Source organism: Pristiophorus japonicus, chromosome 23 (assembly GCF_044704955.1).
Source record: "Pristiophorus japonicus isolate sPriJap1 chromosome 23, sPriJap1.hap1, whole genome shotgun sequence".
NCBI lineage: Eukaryota > Metazoa > Chordata > Chondrichthyes > Pristiophoridae > Pristiophorus > Pristiophorus japonicus.
The window spans coordinates 64655319-64679117 of record NC_091999.1 but is presented as its reverse complement, the minus strand read 5'-3'; the positions used below and the strand labels follow the sequence as shown (position 1 = coordinate 64679117).

At 44.0% G+C, this 23799-nt stretch overlaps 1 gene segment (V, D, J or C); it reads left to right on the top strand.

Moving 5' to 3' along the window:
- The first annotated feature begins 3873 nt into the window (after positions 1 to 3873).
- On the top strand, positions 3874 to 20941 carry LOC139235392 (Ig heavy chain C region-like). The segment is given in 7 exon segments: positions 3874 to 3916; positions 4051 to 4383; positions 5966 to 6283; positions 7510 to 7812; positions 7888 to 8205; positions 15195 to 15515; positions 20559 to 20941. Coding segments are annotated over 7 exon segments (2019 nt in total).
- Positions 20942 to 23799: the final 2858 nt, after the last annotated feature.

Here is a 23799-nt window from a genome sequence, read left to right as displayed (position 1 = left end):
GTCCAGAGCCTTGTATGTTACGGCATTCCAAGTGATTATCCAAGTATTTTTTAAATGTGATCAGGATTTCAGCCACTACCAACCTGTGGAGCAGTGCATTCATGACTCCCACCACACTCTGCGTGAAAAAAAGTTCTCCTCAACTTCCCTCCACTCCTTCTAGCAATTAGTTTAAATCTATGCTCGCTGTTTATTGACCCCTGCGAAGCGAAATAGATCCATCCTACCCACTCTACATATGCCCTTCAGAATTAATACACCCCAAATAATTATTAGCCTCCTCTGCACCAAAGAAAACCGTATTCAATATTTCCTCGTAGCTAAAATTAGCTGGTCCTGGCTACATCCTCGTAACTCTCGTCTGTACCCTCTCTAGTGCACACACATATTTGCTGTAATGTGGTGACTAAAACTGCAAGCAGTACTCTAGCTGTGGCCTAACCAGTGTTTTGTACAGTTCAAGCATAAACTCCCTGCTATTGTATTCTATGCCTTCGCTGAAAAAGACAAGTATTCCATATGCCTTCTTAACCAACTTATCTACCTGTCCTGCTACCTTATGGGATTTGTGGACATGCCCTCCAAGGTCTCTGTGTTCCTCTAGTCTTCTCAATCTCCTAGCATTTATTGTGTATTCCCTTACCTTGACCCACCCCCTCCCCCCACATGAGTTGCCTCACACTTTTCCGGATTTAATTCTAGTTTCCACTGCATTATCAACCTGACCAGTCCATTGGTACCTGGCTGCAGTCTACAACTTTATTCTTCACTATTCACCACGCGGGAATTTTTTATTTTGTTTGCAAAATTCTTAATCATGCCCTTGCATTGAATTGCAAATCATTGATATATATACCACAAATAGCAAGGGACTTATCCCGGCAGAACACCACTGTAAACAAAAAGACCTGTCCCATATTACCCTTTGCTTCCTGACACTGAACCAATTTTGGATCAAATTTGCCACTCTGCCTTGGAACACATGGGGTTTTACTTTTCTTAGCACTCTTCCACATGGGAACTTGTCAAAAGCCTCACGAAAATCTATATACACCTCATCAGATGAACCAACTCTCAACGATCTTCCTTATTACCTTCTCAAAACATTCAGTCACGTTAGTCAGATACGACTTTCCCTCAACAAATCCAAGCTTACGGTCCTTCATTCATCAATGACTTTCTAAATCGCGAAGTAACTAATCCTGACACATTTTCAAGTCTTTTTCCCGCCATCAAAGGCTAGGCTGGCTGGCCTGTCATTGATCAGACTATCCCTTTCTCCCCTTTTAAACAGTGGTACAACATTAGTAGTCCTTTAGTCCTCTGGCACCAGGCCTGAGGTCAGAGCGCATTGGAAAGTGATGATCAGAGCCTAAGGTTATTTCCTCCATGGTCTCTCTTAATAGCGTGAGATACATTTCATCCAGCGTGTTCTGCTTTTATTATATGTCATCCAGGCCTGGTGATTTATCTACTTTCAAAGATGATAAGCTTCTTAATACTTCCTTTCTCACAATGTTTATTTCATCTAATATTTCCTCCTTAACTACAATGCCTGCATAGTCCATCTCTTTTGTGAACACAGACGCATTGTATTCATTAAGATTCATATTCACATCTTCCACCTGCACACACAGGCTTTGGTACATACTCTTCCATTAGTTACACTCTTACTCTTTTTGTATTGGTAACAGATCTTTGCGTTTTCCATGGTGTTCCTTTATTTTTCACGCCCTCTGTTTGCTTTCCTAATTTCCTTTGTAATTTCACCTCTGCACTTCCTATATTGCTCCAGGTTCTCTGCAATATCCGCTCTCGATATCTGAGATAAGCTTTGATTTTTGCCTCATCCCGCCTTATTCTGTTTCAGTCAGATGGTTTGCAGCTGAATCCTTGTGTTCTGCCATGAAGATAGAACCGTGCTGTCAACTCTAGACATTTATAGATCAGATAACGGCAGTTAGTGCTGATGGAGGACTTACCGGACACCCGCCCCATTACTTGTAAGGCATTCAGTCGATTGGAAACGCTCTTATCAACAAGCAGGGGTCCATGTTCGCATTGGTCGTGTCGCTGGGACACAGAGGTTGAATTGATCTAATTTTTAATGTTAGGCAGTTAAAGTCTCAATGCGAAGTAACTAAATTCACAGAAGACACCAAGCTACGGTAATTATAGAATTCGTTTTTGCAGCGAGAATAATAAATAGACAGCTGTCCGCGGTATGCGCTGAATACATAGGAATATATACAAGTTACAACACGGAAGCCGACCAACAGCCCCGACCAGTATCGGTGTTTACCCTCCATCTAATCGCATTCACCCAAACTTATCTTCAACATTCTTTCCTACAGCCACCTCTCCAATATAATCGTGAATGTTGACATAGTTTCTGCCCCAACTACTAAGCCTGGAAATGAATGCCACAGCCTCACAACTCTCTGTTTGAGGAAGTTTCTATTTATGACTGTTCTAATTCTCTTACATTTAATCTTGCATCGCTGGCACCTGAACCACTGGAAACAGACTGTTTATATCTACCTTGCCCTATTCGTTCATAATATCAAGCATTTAAATTATATTGACCCATAATCTAAGATATCGTAATGAAAATCGTTTTACATATTTAGATCTCATCACACCAGGCAGCATTCTAGTGACTGGGTGTTGTGCAATTTTTAAACCCTCACTCTGCATATTATAGTGTGGAGCCCAAAACTACACACAGCTCTCTAGCTGAAGTATTTTCGGGTTTTATAATAGGCTCATCATTGCATCTTGTTTTTTAAATATTCTACACATCTTATGATAAATCCTAGAATCATGTTTGTTTTTTTATAAAGATGGCGTGTGCCTCACTCTTCTCCACAGCACCGAGCCTGATTCCATTTAGGATATAATATTTTTTTTACAAAAATGCACACTTGCCGCTGTTGAATTCCATCTGCCACTTTTCAACTCATTCCTCCATTGAATCGATATCCCTTTGAAACTTCCGTTGGTCTACTAAATAATTAACCGTACCTCCTATTTTTGTGCCATGTTCAAATTTCGACATCAATCTTTCTAGCTGAGGATCCAAATCATTGATATAGGCAGTGAATGCAGGGGTGCCCAGAACCAATTCATTTCGGATCCCTCCACCAACTTTCAGCTCCATCCAATGTGCTCTCTGTTACTCCCTTCTAATCTGTATTAATACAGTGTGCTGTCGTCTCCTTAATTCTGTACACATTAATCTTCACGGAATTGCCACGGTAGGAACTTTTCAAAGGAATTATTAAAGTTCTATTACATTACAAACTAGATGACTAAAGATTCAGAGAACGCAGTACCACCTAAAGTGCAGCTCTGGTACTATTAACACGCCGGGGCCGAGCTCAGGGCTGATAGATAGTTACCACAGGGAGGCCACTCAGTTGGTCACAGTAAATGATTAGAGGTTCAATAGTAATTATTTGCCTGGGCGCTTTGGGCTGCGTTCGCTGTGTCACGCTGACATATAAGTACAGCATTATTATTAACATAGCATTAAAGTATCGCCAAATTATTAAACTCTGAAAGAATGGAAATACGATCAGCGTGGATGCAAATAATTCAAACACGTTACCGTGCAGCATGTTCTCTCGCTCTCTACTGATCTGTTGATGTTAATCGGTACAGGTGCCACCATTGTGATTATAGGTATCGGGGATACGATGCAGCCCATCACAGCCCGTGAGCTGTTGGTCTCTCATTCTGCCCATGCAAATAAGCTGAGTCTCTCCAGGTTTATAAGATCGGTGGTCAGACACACACACAGTTACACAGAACAGTCAGTGTTTGCCCCTGGAGTTCGCTCTGCTCAAAGTGCTCCCCGCTGTTGAAGAAGCAATGAATATTTTCTGGGTTTCAGTGCTTTTATCCTGGTTACCAAGTAAGGGATGTTTAATAAAGAGATTGAATGTTAATTGGATAAAACAGTGCGGTTACATTATGGAAACTGCCCCGCCTTTAAACTATTGTATTGTTTCAGATAAACGACTTAATAAATATATTTTCTCCATTCAGATGCCCTTGGCATAAGAGTGACCCAAACACCAAGAACGGTAAAGAAAATGCCTGGTGAATCCCTGACCATCAACTGCGTCATCACTCAGGCCAGCCACGAGTTGTACACCACACACTGGCACCGGAGGAATCCGGGTGAAACTAACCTGCAAAGCATGTTGATCGACGGACGATATGTTGAATCAGTCAACAGGAGGGCAAATGAATTTTCGTTGCAAATCAACGAGCTGAGATTAGAAGATAGTGCCATGTATTACTGCCGAGCTTATTGTACTGACTGGATAATCAAGGATGAGAATTATGGAGCAGGCACCAATCTGACTGTGATCGATCGTAAGTGACCTCTCCTGCTACTTTATCGCTAAGGTTCGTTTTCCTAGAAGATTGGGAGAATCAGTGTTCTGGTTAAGGTGGTATGAAGCACACAGGAAAATAGTGGAAGATCTTTTTGGAAACTTCGCTCGGTTTGCTGACAGTTTAAAGCCTAAAGATATTTTCCAAAAGAGATTTTAAACGAGAATAAAATGAAATTGTATTTAAATAAATAAGTTACCCCCAAACAAATGTGTATTGAAATAAATAACTTACCTCTCGTGGATCATTTAAGATAATTCGAATAGTTTAAATGCTTAATACGCAACCCAGCTTGTAAAGTCACTCGTTCCTTAGGTGTCCCTAATATGCCGGATATACAGAATTTCTGATTCGAAGAATTCATACAATTCTGGGACGAGGAAAGTTTGCTGCATACAAGGTATTAATGCAATGTGCAATTTTATAAAATGTTGGCGACAAACTTCATTCCCCTCTACAATAAATCCATATAAAACAATAAATGTTAAATTAATATCAGCTCAGAATCTGCAAATATGTTGCCCATTGGAGTCCTTGAATTAGTGATCTGGATTAACGGCGCACACTCTGTGACTGAGCTGTGACTGAGGAATATCACCTGTAGGCTGCCCTATTTCAGGTAAAGCAAGCACTCTGTATCCAAGATTATGCCGAGCAGCAGATCATTTTGAAACTGCAGTGGATTTATTGGCAGACCGATTAGCTTAAAAGAATGACCCCTGGCATTGAACCTGAGAAAAAATCTCGGTGAAAACCCCCAAACTGAGGTAGTCATTAGCAAAAGAACAAGATTATGAAGGGAGCTAAAGTTTGGACTAGAAATATTGCTGCGGTTCAGGGTTTCCTCACAAGTGATCGCAAGAAATGAATAAGTGATTAGAACATTATTTGAATGTTCATTCATTAGCTGAACCTATTTATCCCAGCACGTCCACTGTAATATCACCGGAATCCCACCCAGCTTCAATGCACCACAACCAGGCCCTAATATTAAACTGCAGTGTCGTAAACCTCGGCTCAATGGGAAATCGGGCACACCCCTTGGAAAACCCCACATCAGACTCTGGCTTGGACTTTCCCCGTAATAAGCCTCCACAAACAATGCAACTCATACAATAACATAGTTTTCAATGTGACGGATCAGTGACATTTCAGATGCTGTTAACGTTATAACTAATCTCTGATATGTTACCCATGTGTGTTAGAAGTCGCCGAGCCCGTAGCTGCAAGCCAATCACATTCTCTGAGCACTCTATTTTTGATAATGATTCAGATGGCGATGTTAAGGGAGTAAAATGACTCACGAGCAATCAGTCCAAAATATCAAGCAAGAAAAACCTGAAATTTATCGCAGCTTGCAGCACCTCCAGACATCCCAAAGCGCCAATGACATAATTTCTAAAGTGTAGTCACTGTTGTAATATAGGAAACAGCCAATTTGGCACACAGCAAGCTCCTACAAACATGCGTTGTTTGAGGGATACATTTTGGCCAGGACACAAGTGAAATATTCTAATCGTCATTGTAGAAGAGATTAAGACTTTCTTTGTAATTTTTGCAGTTCGACCTACTCCACCAACCATCAGTCTCCTGTACTCAGCAACTGACGAACTGAGAGCAAAGGGTACTGTGCAACTGATTTGCCTCATCAGCGAATACAGGCCGGGAATCATTGGATTGAGCTGGGAGAAGAACGGAAACGCCATACGGTCTGGTTTTACCACCTCATCCCCAGCTAAAAATTCCCAGGGAATCTTTAGCTCCACGAGCATCCTTGAAGTTCCGCTGCAGGAATGGGCCAGCGGTTCTGTGTACAGCTGTCAAGTATCCCACTCCGCAACCGAAAGTAACCCGCGGAAGGAAATTCACTCAACCTCAGGTGAGCACCTGTAAACAATTCACAAGGTTTTCACTTGCTTTATCAGTATTGTGTTAGTTAGGAATGTATTGTTTTAATTTACCGATCAGGATTATACAACCTGACCTGGTCCTGGGTTCAGTGCAGTGAAACATTTCAGTAAAGATAGTTGGGAACATTTCAGCAACAATGGCCGAGGTTGCTGGAGGTGCTCGCTCTCCAGCGGATGTTGCAAAAGGCAGGTCTAAGACTGAGTGACCCATAAATGAATATCGTGCCACGGTCACCGAAACACATCCATCAGAACCTTTTATGATTTACCAGCAATTTATAACGGCTTCTGATATATCCTGTTTAATTAATTCACCAAATCAATCCAGGCGAAAAAGACCAGCCTCAGAGCATGGGGTAAATTTTACAGAAAGTGGTTTTTACTTTAACAGCGTGATTCAGTCACACAGTACATGTGTGAGATTGTATTCCATTTGATACTGGGTATCTGAACACAGATGGAACGGGTGAGAGAGGATTGGAGAAAGGAACAACCGAGAGAGTGCGAGAGAGTTAGAGAGCGAGAGAAAGCTCTCACTAGATTAAACCGATAGATAGATACATGTTTTTAAATGTATTCGTATAAAAGACATGGAGAAGGGCCAGAGAAATACGCCAAAGTGGCGAGCTCTCTCCTTCAGTGAGCCGTCAGCCACCATGGACTGAATGGCCTTCTACACTGTAGAATTCATCCATTCTCTCTCTGTCTCCCTCTCTTTATTTGTCTTTGTCACTCTGCATCTCTCTCTCTCTCTCTCTCTGAACCCTCTATTTCGCTATGTTTCTCTCTTTCTTCCTATCGGTCTGTCTCTCTCTCTTCCTTTCTACCTTTCTGTATCTCTCTCTCTCTCTCGACCTCTCCATCTCATTTATCTATCTGACTATCTTCATGTCTAACTGTCTGTCTCTCTCTCGCTCTCTCTCCCTCGCTCTCTCTCTATCTCTCTCTTTTTATCTATCTCCCTCTCGCTCTCTCACATTCTCTCTCTTTCTCTCTCTCGGTTTACGGGAGTTATCAGGCGACTCAACATACGTGAAAACTCCAGAATTATGTTTTAATTTCGATAATAATTAGTCAGAGATTACATTTTGCCGTCCTATCGATTCGCATTGACATGAAAATCCTTGTAGAACTTGCGGAATCACCAAGACTAAAACATTGGCCCGATTTTGAACCTCTGCTTTCTCACTGACAGAGCTCACAGTATTCCTCAGAAATCCTTCCGTGGAAGAAATTTGGATCAAGAGAACTGCCACCTTGGTGTGTGAAGTGGTGTCGACAGTTGCCACTGATGCTGCGATCTCCTGGACAGTGGGTGGAAAGATGAGGACTGAAGGAGTTCTGTCCGAACCAGTTACAAAGTCTGGAAACCAATATCTGACCATTGGCCGCTTGTCCAGCAGTGTGGAGGAATGGGAGAGCGGGGTTCAGTACTCGTGTTCGGCACAGCAGGGTCAATCATCGACTGTGGTATCAAAGCCAACGGGAAAGGCAAAAGGTGGGTAACAATAGACTGCCTTGTTTCCGACCGGCAGTGGATGGGACACTAACACTGTGTGAACTTCTGTTACAGTGGAGCCCGTCAGGCCAAAGCTCCGCCTGCTGCCTCCATCGCCAGAGGAGATCCAGACTAGGAGCGCCGTCACTCTGACATGTTTGATCAGTGGATTCTACCCTGACAATATCATGGTTTCCTGGCAGAAGGATGGAGATGCTTTCAGCTCGAACATCAGCCGTTTCCCCACTGCACTGGAACAGGACCTGACCTTCAGCACAAGGAGCCTGCTCGTTTTACCATCAGCGGAATGGAATAAAGGGTCTACGTACACCTGTGACGCCTCCCATCCACCTTCAAAATCAAACGTGAGGGTGGACATCAGCAGCCCGAAAGGTAAGGACCATTTCCTCCAACACCATCACACAATCAGCGCTGTGTTCTTTAATGTAAATCCAACAGCGAACAACACACGGCTCAGTGAGCAGATCCCTCTATCACACAATGTCGGGACACCAATTAACTCAGAGACAGCAAGTAGACGATAAAATGATCAGCAATCAATATGTGCGCCTCCACAAGTGATGTGAGGAGCAATGGTAAGAAGTGGCAGCATCAGGATATGTCTAACTTCAATGCACGGTAACCTGATGATTGTGGGCTATCTTTAAACAGCCTAAATACACAGAGTGTTCCAAACTATGTGGGGACAAGACGTTGCTGTTTGCTTCACTTTGCACTCTTGATTTAAGTCCAGCACAACACAGACTGGTTGCCTCCAGTCAATGAAAAGAAAAACGCATCCAGTAATAAGGGTGCCCAACCAATTGATGTGAGAATTTCAAGTATTCAAGTCTTCTCCCCCGCCAGCAGTAGATGTAACAGGAGGTGAGAAATAGCTGCTGGATGGACTGAACCCAATTATGTCACCCTCTGTTTTGATGCGTGCAAACTCGGTTCCTATGGTAAATTGTTCACCTCTAATTGTTCTCATTAAATCAATCAACAATGTTGCAAAATAATTGTCCCGGCACCACTTGCCAGGATGGGGAAGCATGCAAAATTCCAGAGATGTGGCGTTCGGGGTCTTATAATCGGCCTTAGTATCCTTGGACTCATGAAGTAGCAACAGCGCAGGTTCCACTGCTGGTCTATGGTAAGGGCACTTGAGAGCTTTCTGCTAACAAGATATGACTTGGCTGATGCCCTTGCGATGCAAGTACCTTGACTGAGGTACTGGAGGGCGACCATCTCAAACAACAGCGCGGACAGGAGACGATATAATAGGACATACGCTGCTATTAGCCAGTCACAATCCCTTAATACTTGAGCTGGTCCGGTTGCTAAGCACCTGTTCATTTTAATGGCGAACGATGCACATGAAGAAACCCCTACTTCCCTGCCGGCCTTCGCTCAGTGAACTGATCAGAACAGTGGCCTAGGCACATCCGCGTCACTGAGAGAATCCCCTTCTTTTCTCTTCCTCGGATCTCAGGCGGCCTAGTGGAAGCGGTGTGTTTGCACCTCTGCCGATGGGCAGGATTGCGCGGGGCTCTGATGATTTACTGTGGAATCGGCTGGTGATAGTCACACATTCTGTGGATCCACTAAGGATGACCACTTGAGAGGGATACTCAAAGCGACCTTTCTCAGTGGAGCCAGAGTACAATCAACAGGCATTGAATGAGTACATTGAAGCACCTGGTGCCGCTTCATATAGTTGGAAGGAAACTATCAAGAAATCGAGGTAATAAAAATATAGAAACATAGAAAATAGGTGCAGCAGTAGGCCATTCGGCCCTTCAAGCCTGCACCATAATTCAATAAGATCATGGCTGACCATTCCCTCAGTACCCCTTTCTTGCTTTATCTTCCATACCCTTTGATCTCCTTAGCCGTAAGGGCCATATCTAACACCCTCTTGAATATATCCAATAAACTGGCATCAATAACTCTCTGCGGCAGGGAATTCCACAGGTGAACAACTCTCGGAGTGAAGAAGTTTCTCCTCATCTCGGTCTTAAATGGCTTACCCCTTATCCTAAGACTGTGTCCCCTGGTTCTGGACTTCCCCAACATCGGGAACATTCCACACGCATGTAATTTATCCCGTCCTGTCAGAATCGTATATATTTCTATGCAATCCCCTCTCATCCTTCTAAACTCCAGTGAATACAGGCCCAGTTGATCCAGTCTCTTCTACATAAGTCAGTCCTGCCACCCCGGAATCAGTGTGGTGAACCTTCACTGTAGTCCCTCAATAGCAAGAACGTCCTTCCTCAGATTAGGAGACAAAAACTCCACATTCCAGGTGAGACCTTACCAAGGCCCTGTACAACTGCAGTAAGACCTCCCTGCTCCTATACTCAAATCCCCTAGTTATGAAGACGAACATACCATTTGCCTTCTTCACTGCCTGCTGTACCTGTATGCCAACTTTCAATGATTGATGAACCATGACACCCAGGTCTCGTTGCATTTACCTTTTTCCTAATCTGCCACCATTCAGATAATATTCTGTCTTCAGGTTTTTGCCCCCAAAGTGGATAACCTCACATTTATCCACATTACACTGCATCTGCCATGCATTTGCTCACTCACCTAACCTGTCCAAGTCAAACTGCAGCCTCCTAGCTTCCTCCTCAAAGCTCACGCCGCCACCCAGTTTAGTGTCATCTGCAAACTTGGAGATATTACACTCATTTCCTTCATCTAAATCATTGATGTATATTGCAAAGAGCTGGGGTCACAGCACTGAGCCCTGCGGCACTCCACTAGTCACTGCCTGCCATTCTGAAAAGGACCCGTTTAACCCGACTCTTGCTTCCTGTCTGCCAATCAGTTCTCTATCCACGTCGGTACATTACCCCCAATAACATGTGCGTTGATTTTGCACACCAATCTCTTCTGTGGGATCTTGTCAAAAACCTTTTGAAAGTCCAAATACACCACATCCACTGGTTCTCCCTTGTCCACTCTACTAGTTACATCCACAAAAAATTCCAGAAGATATGTCAAGCTTGATTTCCCTTTCATAAATCCATGCTGACTTGGACCAATCATGTCACTGCTCTCCCCACTTCTGATATCAGGCTAACCGGTCTATAATTTCCCGTTTTCACTCTCCTTCCTTTTTGAAAAGTAAGTGTTACATTAGCAACCCTCCAGTCCATAGAAACTGATCCAGATTTGATAGACTGTTGGAAAATGATCACCAATGCATCCACTATTTCTAATGTTGGCCATTTCTTTATTTCTGAACGTGAGGTGAAGATTTCAGTTTTGAAACCAGCCCATTTCCTACAGGTGAAATTGCTATTCTTGGTTGCTCTGTATTGAAGCTGAGTTTGCTGCTTAAACTTGTGGCTATGATTGATTTTATTAAACTCAGACAACTCACAGTCTCATTAAATATTCTCTTCCTAAGACACCATTTTATTGCCGAGTGAAAGTAATTTTTGAAAATGAAAATATCGCCAAACTCTTTCAAATAAGAGTGATTTTTATATGAAGCACTCACTCCCTCCAGCACCAGCGTACTGTGGCTGCAGTGTGTACATTCCACAAGATGCACTGCAGTAACTCGCCAAGACTTATTTGGTACCACTTCCTAAACCGGAGACTTTCAACGCCGAGAATGACAAGGGCAGCAGGCGCATGGGAACACTGCAAGTGCCCCTACAAATTGCAGACCATATAGACCGGTCAGCCTGACATTGGTAGTTGATAAAATGATGGAATCAATTATTAAGGATGTCATAGCAGCGCATTTGAAAAGAGGTGACATGATAGGTCCAAGTCAACATGGATTTGTGAAAGGGAAATCATGCCTGACAAATCTTCTGGAATTTTTTGAGGATGTTTCCAGTAGAGTGGACAAGGGAGAACCAGTTGATATGGTGTATTTGGACTTTCAGAAGGCTTTCGACAAGGGCCCACACAAGAGATTAATGTGCAAAGTTAAAGCACATGGTATTGGAGGTAGTGTGCTGACGTGGATTGAGAACTGGTTGGCAGACAGGAAGCAAAGAGTAGGAGTAAGCAGGCAGTGACTAATGGGGTACCGCGGGGTTCTGTGCCAGGGCCCCAGCTGTTTACATTGTACATTAATGATTTGGACGAGGGGATTAAAAGTATTATCTCCAAATTTGCGGATGACACTAAGTTGGGTGGCAGTGTGAGCTGCGAGGAGGATGCTATGAGGCTGGAGAGTAACTTGGATAGGTTAGGTGAGTGGGCAAATGCATGGATAAATGTGAGGTTATCCACTTTGGTGGTAAAAACAGAGAGACATATTATTATCTGAATGGTGACAGATTAGGAAAAGGGGAGGTGCAACGAGACCTGGGTGTCATGGTACATCAGTCATTGAAGGTTGGCATGCAGGTACAGCAGGCGGTTAAGAAAGCAAATGGCATGTTGGCCTTCATAGCGAGGGGATTTGAGTACAGGATCAGGGAGGTGTTACTACAGTTGAAAAGGGCCTTGGTGAGGCCACACCTGGAGTAGTGTGCATAGTTTTGATCTCCTAACATGAAGAATGCATTCTTGCTATTGAGGGAGTGCAGCGAAGGTTCACCGGACTGATTCCCGGGATGACGGGACTGACATATCAAGAAAGACTGGATCAACTGGGCTTGTATTCACTGGATTTCAGAAGAATGAGAGGGGACCTCATAGAAACGTTTAAAATTATGATGGGTTGAGACAGGTTAGATGCAGGAAGAATGTTCCCAATGTTGGGCACGTCCAGAACCAGGGGTCACAGTCTAAGGATAAGGGGTAAGCCATTTAGGATCGAGTAGAGGAGAACCTTCTTCACCCAGAGAGTGGTGAACCTGTGGCTTTCTCTACAACAGAAAGTTGTTTAGGCCAATTCACTAAATATATTCAAAAAGGAGTTAGATGTAGTCCTTACTACTCGGGGGATCAAGGGGTATGGCGAGAAAGCAGGAATGGAGTACTGAAGTTGCATGTTCAGCCATGAACTCATTGAATGGCGGTGCAGGCTCGAAGGGCCGAATGTCCTTCTCCTGCACCTATTTTCTATGTTTCTATTCTGAATTGGAAATATATTGCCGTTCCTTCAGCGTCGTTCGGTAAAATTACCAGAACTTCTCTCTCTAACAGCGTTGTGGGAATGCGTTTACCACAAGAACTGCTGCGGTTCAAGGAGACGGGTCAGCACTTCCTTCACAGGGGCAATTAGGGATGGGCAATAAATGCGAAATCAAAATACTGCAGATGCTGGAAACTCAAATAAACACAGAAAAAGATGGCATCCAAGAGTCGCTTTTATGGAAGACGTGCTTAGCAACCAGAGGAGCTCAAGTATTCAGGGATTGTGACTGACTAATAGCAGTGTATGCCCTATTATATCGTCTCCTGTCCTTGCTGTTGTTTGAGATCTGTTGGTCGCCCTCCAGCTCCCCAGTCAATGATTATTATCTGTGAGTCCGCATACACTGTTGGTTGGCAAACAGGAAGCAGAGAGTCGGAATAACTAGGTCTTTTTCAGAATGGCAGGCAGTGACTAGTGGGGTGCCGCAGGGCTCAGTGCTGGGACCCCAGCTATTTACAATATACATTAATGATTTAGAGAAAGGAATTGAATGTAATATCTCCAAGTTTACAGATAAACACTTAGCTGGGTGGCGGTGTGAGCTGTGAGCAGGATGCTAAGAGGCTGCAGGATGACTTGCACAGGTTACATGAGTGGGCAAATGCCTGGCAGGTGCAGTATAATGTGGATAAATGTGAGGTAATTCCCTTTGTGTGGCATAAACAGGAAGGCGGAATATTATTTGAATGGCGGCAGATTAGGAAAAGGGGAGGTGCAACGAGACCTGGCTGTCATGGTACATCAGTCATTGAAAGTTGGCATGCAGGTACAGTAGGCGGTGAAGAAGGCAAATGGCATGTTGGTCTTCATAGCGAGAGGATTTGACTATAGGAACAGGGAGGTCTTACTGCAGTTGTAGTGGGCCTTGGTGAGGCCTCACCTGGAATATTGTGTTCAGTTTTGGTCTCCTAATCTGAGGAAGGACATTTTGCTATTGAGGGAGTGCAGCGAAGGTTCAGCAGACTGACTCTCGAGATGGCAGGACTGACATATGATGAAAGACTGGATCGACTAGGCTTATATTCACTGGAATTCAGAAGAATGAGAGGGGATCTCAAAGAAACATATAGAATTCTGACAGGATTGGACAGGTTAAATGCAGAAGAATGTTGTAGAAGTCCAGAACCAGGGGTCACAGTCGAAGAATAAGGGGTTAGCCATTAGGACCGAGATGAGGAGAAACTTCTTCACTCAGAGAATTGTGCCCCTGTGGAATTCTCCACCACAGAAAGTTGTTGATGGCAGTTCGTCAGATATATTCAAAAGGGAGTTAGATGTGGGCCCTACGGCTGAAGGGATGAAGGGTTATGGAGAGAAAGCAGGAAAGGGTGTACTGCAGTTGCATGATCAGCCATGGTGGTGCAGGCTCGAAGGGCCGAATGGCCTACATCTGCACCTATTTTCTATGTGTCTATGTTTACACAGTACTATCAACAGGCTCTTGTATCGCAAGGTATCGCAGCTTAGTCATATCTTGTTCGCAGAATGACCTCACGTGCCCTTACCATAGACCAGCAGTGACCTTGCCTGCGACCTCCATATCCCTGAAACGAATATAAACATGCACCCTGCCCGCTCATGCTATGGAGGGATGGTGACTTAACATGACTGAATCAGGGATCCCAGTAGGTAAGTATATATTCACTTTCAACTTTAATCACAACCGTCTAACAGCCTTCTTTCTAGACCTGAGTGGCAGTTGCAATGTTTTTCTAAACACATTCCACTCTCTAAGTGAGACAGCGAAAGTGGTGTCAAATGATGCAGAACCTGTACAGATTGGTGCTGGTGCTGAGTGCACGTATCCAATCATTGGCCGGGCTTCGACAAGCTCATTTCAGACCCAAACATAAGGACCCGAATAGAGAGGATTTGTAGTCACTTTATATGATCTGTGTTGGAACTCGCCACGTACAGGCCACATGTCGGCGTTTGCCCTTCAGCATCAGGCAGTCTGATGGGTGACAGTTTGCATCACCAGTCCGGGGACAATCAGCCTCCATTAAATCCTCGGCAGGGCATCTCTCGACCTGTGCAATAAATGCTCAGGAATATTATTGAGGGCATCATTCAAAACAGGCAGAAGGATAAAAGCAAATCGACCAGAAGAGCAAACCATCTTATTAGCTCAGCATAAATAACCTAATAAATTCCATAACACGACACTAAGTGGATTTATCCACATCAATTTGAGTCTGCTGCTTTTGTTGTTTCCTGTGTTTTCAACAGGACAGTTTGATATAAAAGTTCTCTCATTTTCCAGATCATTGTAAAAAGGCAGACATTTCTGCAAAGATACTGAACCCTCTCTTTGAAGAGATTTGGACCCAGCAGACAGCGACCATTTCCTGTGAAGTGGTTTACAGTGATTTAGAAAACGTCACTGTGTCCTGGAAAGTGGGTGACAGTCGGAGAACGGAAGGAGTAGAGACTCAAACTCCTGAGCGGAGAGGAAGTAAATTCACCATCGTTAGTACACTGAAAGTTGCCGCGGCAGAGTGGGACCGTGGGGTTGAATATCTGTGCTTCGTACAGGACAATGAATTGCAAACACCATTGAATATCTCGACCAGAAAAGCAAAGGGTAAGCACAGACAATACTTGTTCAGGCACTGATCCGATGATCAATGCTCCATACCAATCATCTGATATCTATATTAAATGTACAGTCAGTGAAAGAAAGTCTGGGATCCTGCCATTCTGGGGGAGAGAGTGAACAGCCAGAGGTCGTGGTCCACATCGGGACCAATGACATAGGGAGAAAGAGGGATGAGGTCCTGCAGGCAGAGTTTAGGGAACTAGGAGAAAGATTAAAAAGCAGGACCTCGAAGGTAGTAATCTCCGGATTACTCCGGATGCCACGAGCTAGTGAGTACAGAAATAGAAGGATAGAGCAGATGAATACGTGGCTGGAGAGATGGTGCAGGAGGAAGGGCTTTAGTTACCTGAGGCATTGGGATCGCACCTGGTGGAGGTGGGACTGGTTCAAGCCGGACGGGTTGCACCTCAACAGAACCGAGACCAATATACTGGCAGAGGTGAGGGGGGGGGCGGCAAGGGGGGTTGCTAGTGTTGTTGGGGAGAGTTTAAACGAGCTTGGCAGGGGAAGGGGAACCTGAAAATATATTCAGTAGGGAGGGGAGAAAAGCTGGAATTAGAAAGCAAAATTAAAGAAAGTGAGTTTGAAGAAGCGAGGAAACAAGCAGGAAAAAAGGGTAAAAAAATAAACTAAAAGGTGCTTTGTCTAAATGCACATAGCATTCGTAACAAAATAGATAAGTTGACAGCACAAATAGATACAAATAGGTATGATCTGATAGGCATTACAGAGACGTGGTTGCAAGGTAAGCAGGACTGGGAACTAAATATTCAGGGATATTTGACAATCCGGAAGGACAGACAGAATGGAAAAGGAGGTGTAATAGCTCTATTGATAAAGGATGGAATCACTGCAATAGTGAGAAACGATTTTGGCTCAAATGATCAGGATGTTGAAATAGTTTGGGTGGAGATAAGGAATAATAAGTGGAAAAAGTCACTGGTGGGCGTAGTCTATAAGCCCCCTAACAATAGCAACTCTGATAGTCGGAATATAAATCAGGAAATAGTGGGGGCTTGTGAAATGGGAACAGCAATAATCATGGGTGATTTTAACCTCCATATTGATTGGAGAAATCAAATTGGTCAGGGTAGTCTTCTTGAGGAAGAGTTCATAGAGTACACAAGGGACGAGTTCGTTGAGCAGTATGTAATGGAACCAACCAGGTGGCAGGCTATCTTAGATCTGGTCCTGTGAAATGAGACAGGAATAATAAACATCTCCTAGTAAAGGATTCCCTTGGAATTAGTGATCATAGCATGATTGAATTTCAAATTCAGATGGAGGGTGAGAAAGTTGGATCTCTAACCAGCGAACTAAGCTTAAATAAAGGAGACTATGAAGGTATGAGAGCAGAGTTGGGAAAAGTGGACTGGGAAAATGGATTAAAGTGTAGGATGGTTGATGAACAGTGGTGTACGTTTAAGGAGATATCTCGCAACTCTCAAGAAAACTGTATTCCAGTGAGGAGAAAAGGGTGTAAGAGAAAAGATAGCCATCCGTGGCTAACTAAAGAAATAAAGGACGGTATTCAATTAAAAACAAGGTCATACAAAGTGGACAGAAGATTGGGAAGCTTTTAAAAGCCAGCAAAGCAAGACTAAAAAAATGATTAAGAAAGGGAAGATAGACTATGAAAGTAAACTAGCACAAAATATAAAAACAGATAGCAAGAGTTTCTACAGATATATAAAAGAAAAAGAGTGGCTAAAGTAAATGTTGGTCCCTTAGACGACGACACCGGGGAATTAGTGATGGGGAACATGGAGATGGCATAAACTCTGAACAGATATTTTGTATCAGTCTTTACAGTAGAGGGCACTATCAATATTCCGACAGTGGATAGTCTAGGGGCGATGGGGGGGAGGAACTTAACATAATCACATTCACTAAGGAGGTGGTACTCAGTAAGATAATGGGACTAAAGGCGGATAAATCCCCTGGACCTGATGGCTTGCATCCCATGGTCTTAGAGAAGTAACGGTAGGGATAGTGGATGCATTGGTTGTAATTCACCAAAATTCCCTGGATTCTGGGGATATCCCAGCAGATTGGAAAACTGCAAATGTAACGCCCCTATTTAAAATAAAAGGCTGACAAAAAGCAGGAAACTATAGACCAGTTAGCCTAACATCTGTCATTGGGAAAATGTGGGAATCCATTATTAAAGAAGCAGTAGCAGGACATTTGGAAAAGCAAAATTCGGTCAGGCAGTGTCAGTCGGGGTTTAGGAAGGGGAAGTCATGTTTGACAAATTTGCTGGAGTTCTTTGAAAATGTAACGCCCATTTAAAATGGAGATGAGGAGAAATTTCTTCGCTCAGAGGGTTGTAAATCTGTGGAGCTCGCTGCCTCAGAGAGCTGTGGAAGCTGGGACATCGAATAAATTTAAGTCAGAAAGAGACAGTTGCTTAAACGATAAGGGGATAAGGGAGCGGGCAAGGAAGTGGAGCTGAGTCCATGATCAGATCAGCCATGAGCTTATTAAATGGTGGAGCAGGCTCGAGGGGCCGCATGGCCTACTCCTGCTCCTACTTCTTGTGTTCTTCTGTTCAGACGCCACTCCGGCAAAGACGAGCATGAAAAATATAAACGGTTTGATACTGTTGCGGACCAACAGTGTCCGTTCTTTCTAAATATGTGACTGTTTCCAACTCTTTGTACATTAACATCAGACCACAATAAAAACCACCAAAAATAAAGACCATTAAAGACACCCCTGACCAGCCAGAGAAATGTCTAAACTCTCACAGATAGGATAGGATAGGATAGATTGGCGAATGATACTTAAGCGGTTGACTGTGGATGGGCAATGGCAGACATTTACAGACCGCATGGATGAACTACTACAATTGTACATCCCTGTCTGGCGTAAAAATCAAAAAGGGAAGGTGGCTCAACCGTGGATATCAAGGGAAATCAGGGATAGTATTAAAGCCAAGGAAGTGGCATACAAATTGGCCAGAAATAGCAGCGAACCCGGGGACTGGGAGAAATTTAGAACTCAACAGAGGAGGACAAAGGCTTTTATTAGGGCAGGGAAAATACAGTACGAAAGGAAGCTTGCAGGGAACATTAAGACGGATTGCAAAAGTTTCTATAGATATGTGTAGAGAAAAAGTTTAGTAAAGACAAACGTAGGTCCCCTGCAGTCAGAATCAGGGGAAGTCATAAAGGGGAACAAAGAAATGGCAGACCAATTGAACAAGTACTTGGGTTCGGTGTACACTAAGGAGGACACAAACAACCTTTCGGATATAAAAGGTGTCAGAGGGTCCAGTAAGAAGGTGGAACTGAGGGAAATCCTTATTAGTCGGGAAATTGTTTTGGGGAAATTAGTGGGATTGAAGAACGATAAATCCCCAGGACCTGATGGACTGCATCACAGAGTACTTAAGGAGGTGGTCTTGGAAATAGCGGATGCATTGACAGTCATTTTCCAACATTCCATAGACTCTTGATCAGTTCCTATGGAGTGGAGGGTAGCCAATGGAACCCCATTTTTTAAAAAAGGATGGAGAGAGAAAACAGGGAATTATAGACCAGTCAGCCTGACATCAGTCGTGGGTAAAATGATGCAATCAATTATTAAGGAGGTCATCACAGCGCATTTGGAAAGAGGTGACATGATAGGTCCAAGTCAGCATGGATTTGTGAAAGGGAAATCATGCTTGACAAATCTTCTGGAATTTTTTGAGGATGTTTCCAGTAGAGTGGACAAGTTGATGTGGTGTATTTGGACTTTCAGAAGGCATTCGACCAGGTCCCACACAAGAGATTAATGTGCAAAGTTAAAGCACATGGGATTGGGGGTAGTGTGCTGAAGTGGATTGAGAACTGGTTGGCAGACAGGAAGCAAAGAGTAGGAGTAAATGGGTACTTTTCAGAATGGCAGGCAGTGACTAGTGGGTTGCCGCAAGGTTCTGTGCTGGGGTCCCAGCTGTTTACATTGGAGATTAATGATTTAGACGAGGGGATTAAATGTCGTATCTCCACATTTACGGATGGAGTGGCAGTGTGAGCTGCGAGGAGGATGCTATGAGGCTGCAGAGTGACTTGGATAGGTTAGGTGAGTCGGCAAATGCATGGCAGATGAAGTATAATGTGGATAAATGTGAGGTTATCCACTTTGGTGGTAAAAACAGAGAGACAGACAAATATCTGAATGGTGACAGATTAGGAAAAGGGGAGGTGCAACGAGACCTGGGTGTCATGGTACATCAGTCATTGAAGGTTGGCATGCAGGTACAGCAGGCGGTTAAGAAAGCAAATGGCATGTTGGCCTTCATAGCGAGGGGATTTGAGTACAGGGGCAGGGAGGTGTTACTACAGTTGTACAGGGCCTTGGTGAGGCCACACCTGGAGTATTGTGCACAGTTTTGGTCTCTTAACTTGAGGAAGGCTTTCTTGCTATTGAAGGAGTGCAGCGAAGGTTCACCGGACTGATTCCCGGGATGGCGGGACTGACATATCAAGAAAGATTGGATCAACTGGGCTTGTATTCACTGGAGTTCAGAAGAATGAGAGGGTATCTCATAGAAACGTTTAAAATTCTGATGGGTTTAGACAGGTTAGATGCAGGAAGAATGTTCCCAATGTTGGGGAAGTCCAGAACCAGGGGTCACATTCGAAGGATAAGGGGTGAGCCATTTAGGACCGAGATGAGGAGCAACTTCTTCAGCCAGAGAGTGGTAAACCTGTGGAATTCTCTACCACAGAAGGTTGTTGAGGCCAATTCACTAAATATATTCAAAAAGGAGTTAGATGTAGTCCTTACTACTTACTAGGGGGAATCAATGGGTATGGCGAGAAAGCAGGAATGGGGTACTGAAATTGCGTGTTCAGCCATGAACTCATTGAATGGCGGTGCAGGCTCGAAGGGCCGAATGGCCTACTCCTGCACCTATTTTCTATGTTTCTATGACACGATTCCAAATGCCCAAATGCAGAATTTCATTAAAGAAGGGAACTGGAAGAAAAGACCGAACAAGAGACAGGCACAGTTTAACAAATATTGCTCTCTTTGCAGTTGGTGAAATGCACCGTCCTAAAATTTATGTACTGCCTCCATCACCAGACGAGATTGACACTGAGAAGACGGCCACACTGGTGTGCCTGGCCAGCGGCTTTTACCCTGCTGAGATTTACATTGCTTGGATTGTCAATGACACCCTGTTGGATTCAGCTTCACCGAGCCAACTGGACACGGATAATAAAACCGGTTCCAGCTCCATTGGCAGCAGGCTGAGGCTGACCTCGGCGCAGTGGAACAGCGGCGACACTTACACCTGCTTAGTGGGACACCCGTCCCTCAAAATGAATTTAATCAGAAGCATCGATAAATCTCACGGAAAACCTAATTTAGTTAACATTTCACTTGTTCTAACCGACAGTTTTACATCGTGTACCTAACACTCGGTGGTTGAGTACCTGTTTCCTATTAAAGTGTTGCTGCTGTGTTGTTCATCAATATTTGAGCTTCTGAGTGAACGAATCTCACATTTACCCTCCATCACTGTCATCCTCCAGATCAGAAAACTATTGCTGGGAGATTTCGCTAATATCTGAGACTATATCAGTCAATACGGGATAATTATGGTTGGAATCTGATAAACAATGGTATCTTAGTACTGTTTTATAAAAATTGCAATATTTCTGAAGATCCGTTAAAGTGTTCAGTGATGTTATTGGATAAATATGAAATTGCGCTTTAGTCTGTATGTGGCGCCGCTAATTGTAATAAATGCAAAATGAAAATCCTCTGACTTCCAGAATCTTGGTTTGCTTTCGCATTATCTTGGTGATGAGGACTTACAAATTGATCCAGATACATGTGGTGTCCATTGTTTAATATTGCACCTGTGCAGCACATTCCCAATCCCCCACGTTCAGAGATATTATGGGTGCTGAGAATAAACTTACACTGGGCCTCACCTTGGAAGCTTCCGGAGCTCCTGTGATGTAAAATTGGCCAATGAGCTCTACATTTGTAGAATGGAATTATGAACACACATCCACGCACCCTTTCGAGGGAGAATTGTTCACCAAGACTGGCGATTGCCTGGTTTCAAGCTTACTGCTCCAGTGATACCCAGAGACTCTCCTGCAGTGATGTTTCTTCTGGCTCCCTCACCATTACCGGTAACCCCAGGGATCTGTCCTTGGTGTCCTCTTCTTTTCCTCCTACAACTATTTCAGTGGAGATTTTAAATCAAGTGCCTGGATCAGCTCCATAATTAGTTTTGTGAATCTATAAATCAAGTGCCCCTTATTAACGGAGCCATTAAAACCAGCAAATCAAACAAATTAAACTTCAAACTTTAATGAACAAATTAGAATTTGGTTGCCGGTGGTGATGATGCACTCCAGTCCCTCCGGCGCCCACCTCTCGCAGAAGGCCACGATCGTACCGTTGGACACCGTGTTCTCCATCTCCAGGGACACCATGGCTCGGATGTAGCCGCGGAAGAGAGGCAGGCATTCGGGCTGAACGACCCCCTCGACCGCCCGCTGCCTGCACCGACTAATGGCTACCTTGGCCATTCCCAGGAGCAGTCCTACGAGGAGGCCTTCCGACCTGCCCGCTCCCCTCCGCACAAGGTGCCCAAAGATCAGGAATGTGGGACTGAAGTGCAACTAGAATTTGAGGAGCAGCCCCTTCAAATATTGGAAGAGGGGCTGCACCTTGCACATTCAACATAAAAATTGAACACGAACATGCGCACCCCCCCCCACCCCGTGACTTGAAATGACATCGGATTCCACATGTACTCTGAACCCCTCCACTACCTCCGATTTGTGAGGCAGTATGTCCGCTAACTTTTATTGGATGAGCAGAAATTTCCTCTAATTAAATAAAGGGAAGACCAATTCCATTGTCTTCGGACCTCACCACAAATTCCGTTTCCTATCCAGCGACTCCATTGTGTCAGCTTGAACCAAACAGTTTGCAGCCCCGGCAACATAACTGGCCCTGAACTGAGATTCCGAATCCAAATCCTCTCCTTCACCATGACCACACACAGCCATCCCTTGGTTACCTCGAGATTTGATATTCTACAGGCTGGCCTCCTAACTTCTACCCTCCATTAACCTGAGATTAGGAAAAACTCGGCCCGATATCTTACCTCGCACCAAGCCGTGTTCACCCATCAACTCTGTGATCGCTGACCTACATTGGTTCCCGGTCAGGCAACGTCTCAATTTGAAATATCTTATATTGATTTCGAATCCCTCCGAGGCCTCTACACGCCCTGCCGCTCTAACCGTTTGTAGTCCTACTATCCTCAGCGATTTCTGCATTCCTCCAAAGCTGGCCTCCTATTCATCCCCGATTGCCATGGCCCACCTATGCTGGCCGTGCCTTGAGCTGCCGAGGTCCCAATTTATGGAATTCCCCCCTAAACGTCTCCACTGTTCAACCTCTCTCTTCTGTAAGACACTGCTTAAAACCGACCTTTTGGACCAAACTTTTGGACACCTGTCCTAATATCTCCTGATGTGGCTTGGTGTCAATGTTGTCACGTTATTCTCTTGGAGTTGTGAGTTCGACAGCTTTGAGAGAGAGAGAAGGAGAAAGGGAGACCGGAAACAAAGGTTCTGTGGATCACCGTGACCTGATTCGGAAAGCATTGACTATGGAAGAATGGGAGATAATTTCAGTTGGCAAATCGATGGCTAAAAGGTTCCATTCTTTCAAGAAGGTGATCAGCGAGCAGAAACGTACACAGGTCCCAGAAAGAGAAATAGTATATGCAGGATTACTTTGTCGTAAATGAGAACAGTTCGGACCAAAGTTAACCCAAAGGGGAAGAATCATGTCAAGGCGAAGGCAGTGGTAATTGTGACAGCCGGGATTGGTATAAAATGCAGCAAAAATACATCATGGAATTTAAAAATGCAACGTGTGGTAGATAACAATTACTGCGGATGTGAAGGGTAGTATCAAATGTTTTACAGCTACATAAAGAGAAAGAGAATGGTAAAAGTGCAGGTGAGGTTGGTGCAAAGGAGTATAGGATCATAGAAACATAAGAAGGACACAGGGCTCCACGAGCAATTAGATCTTCTGTAAATATACATACCTTGGTTTAATGTCTCTTATTATCCTCACTAAAAAAAATCTATTAATCTCAGCTTGGAAATTTTCAATTTATCCCCAACCTCGGCAGCATTTAAGAGAAGAAAATTTCAGAGTTCCGCTACACTTTGTGCAACAAAAAGTGTTTGCTGACATCAAGCCTCAACAGACTAGCTCCATTTTATCGGAT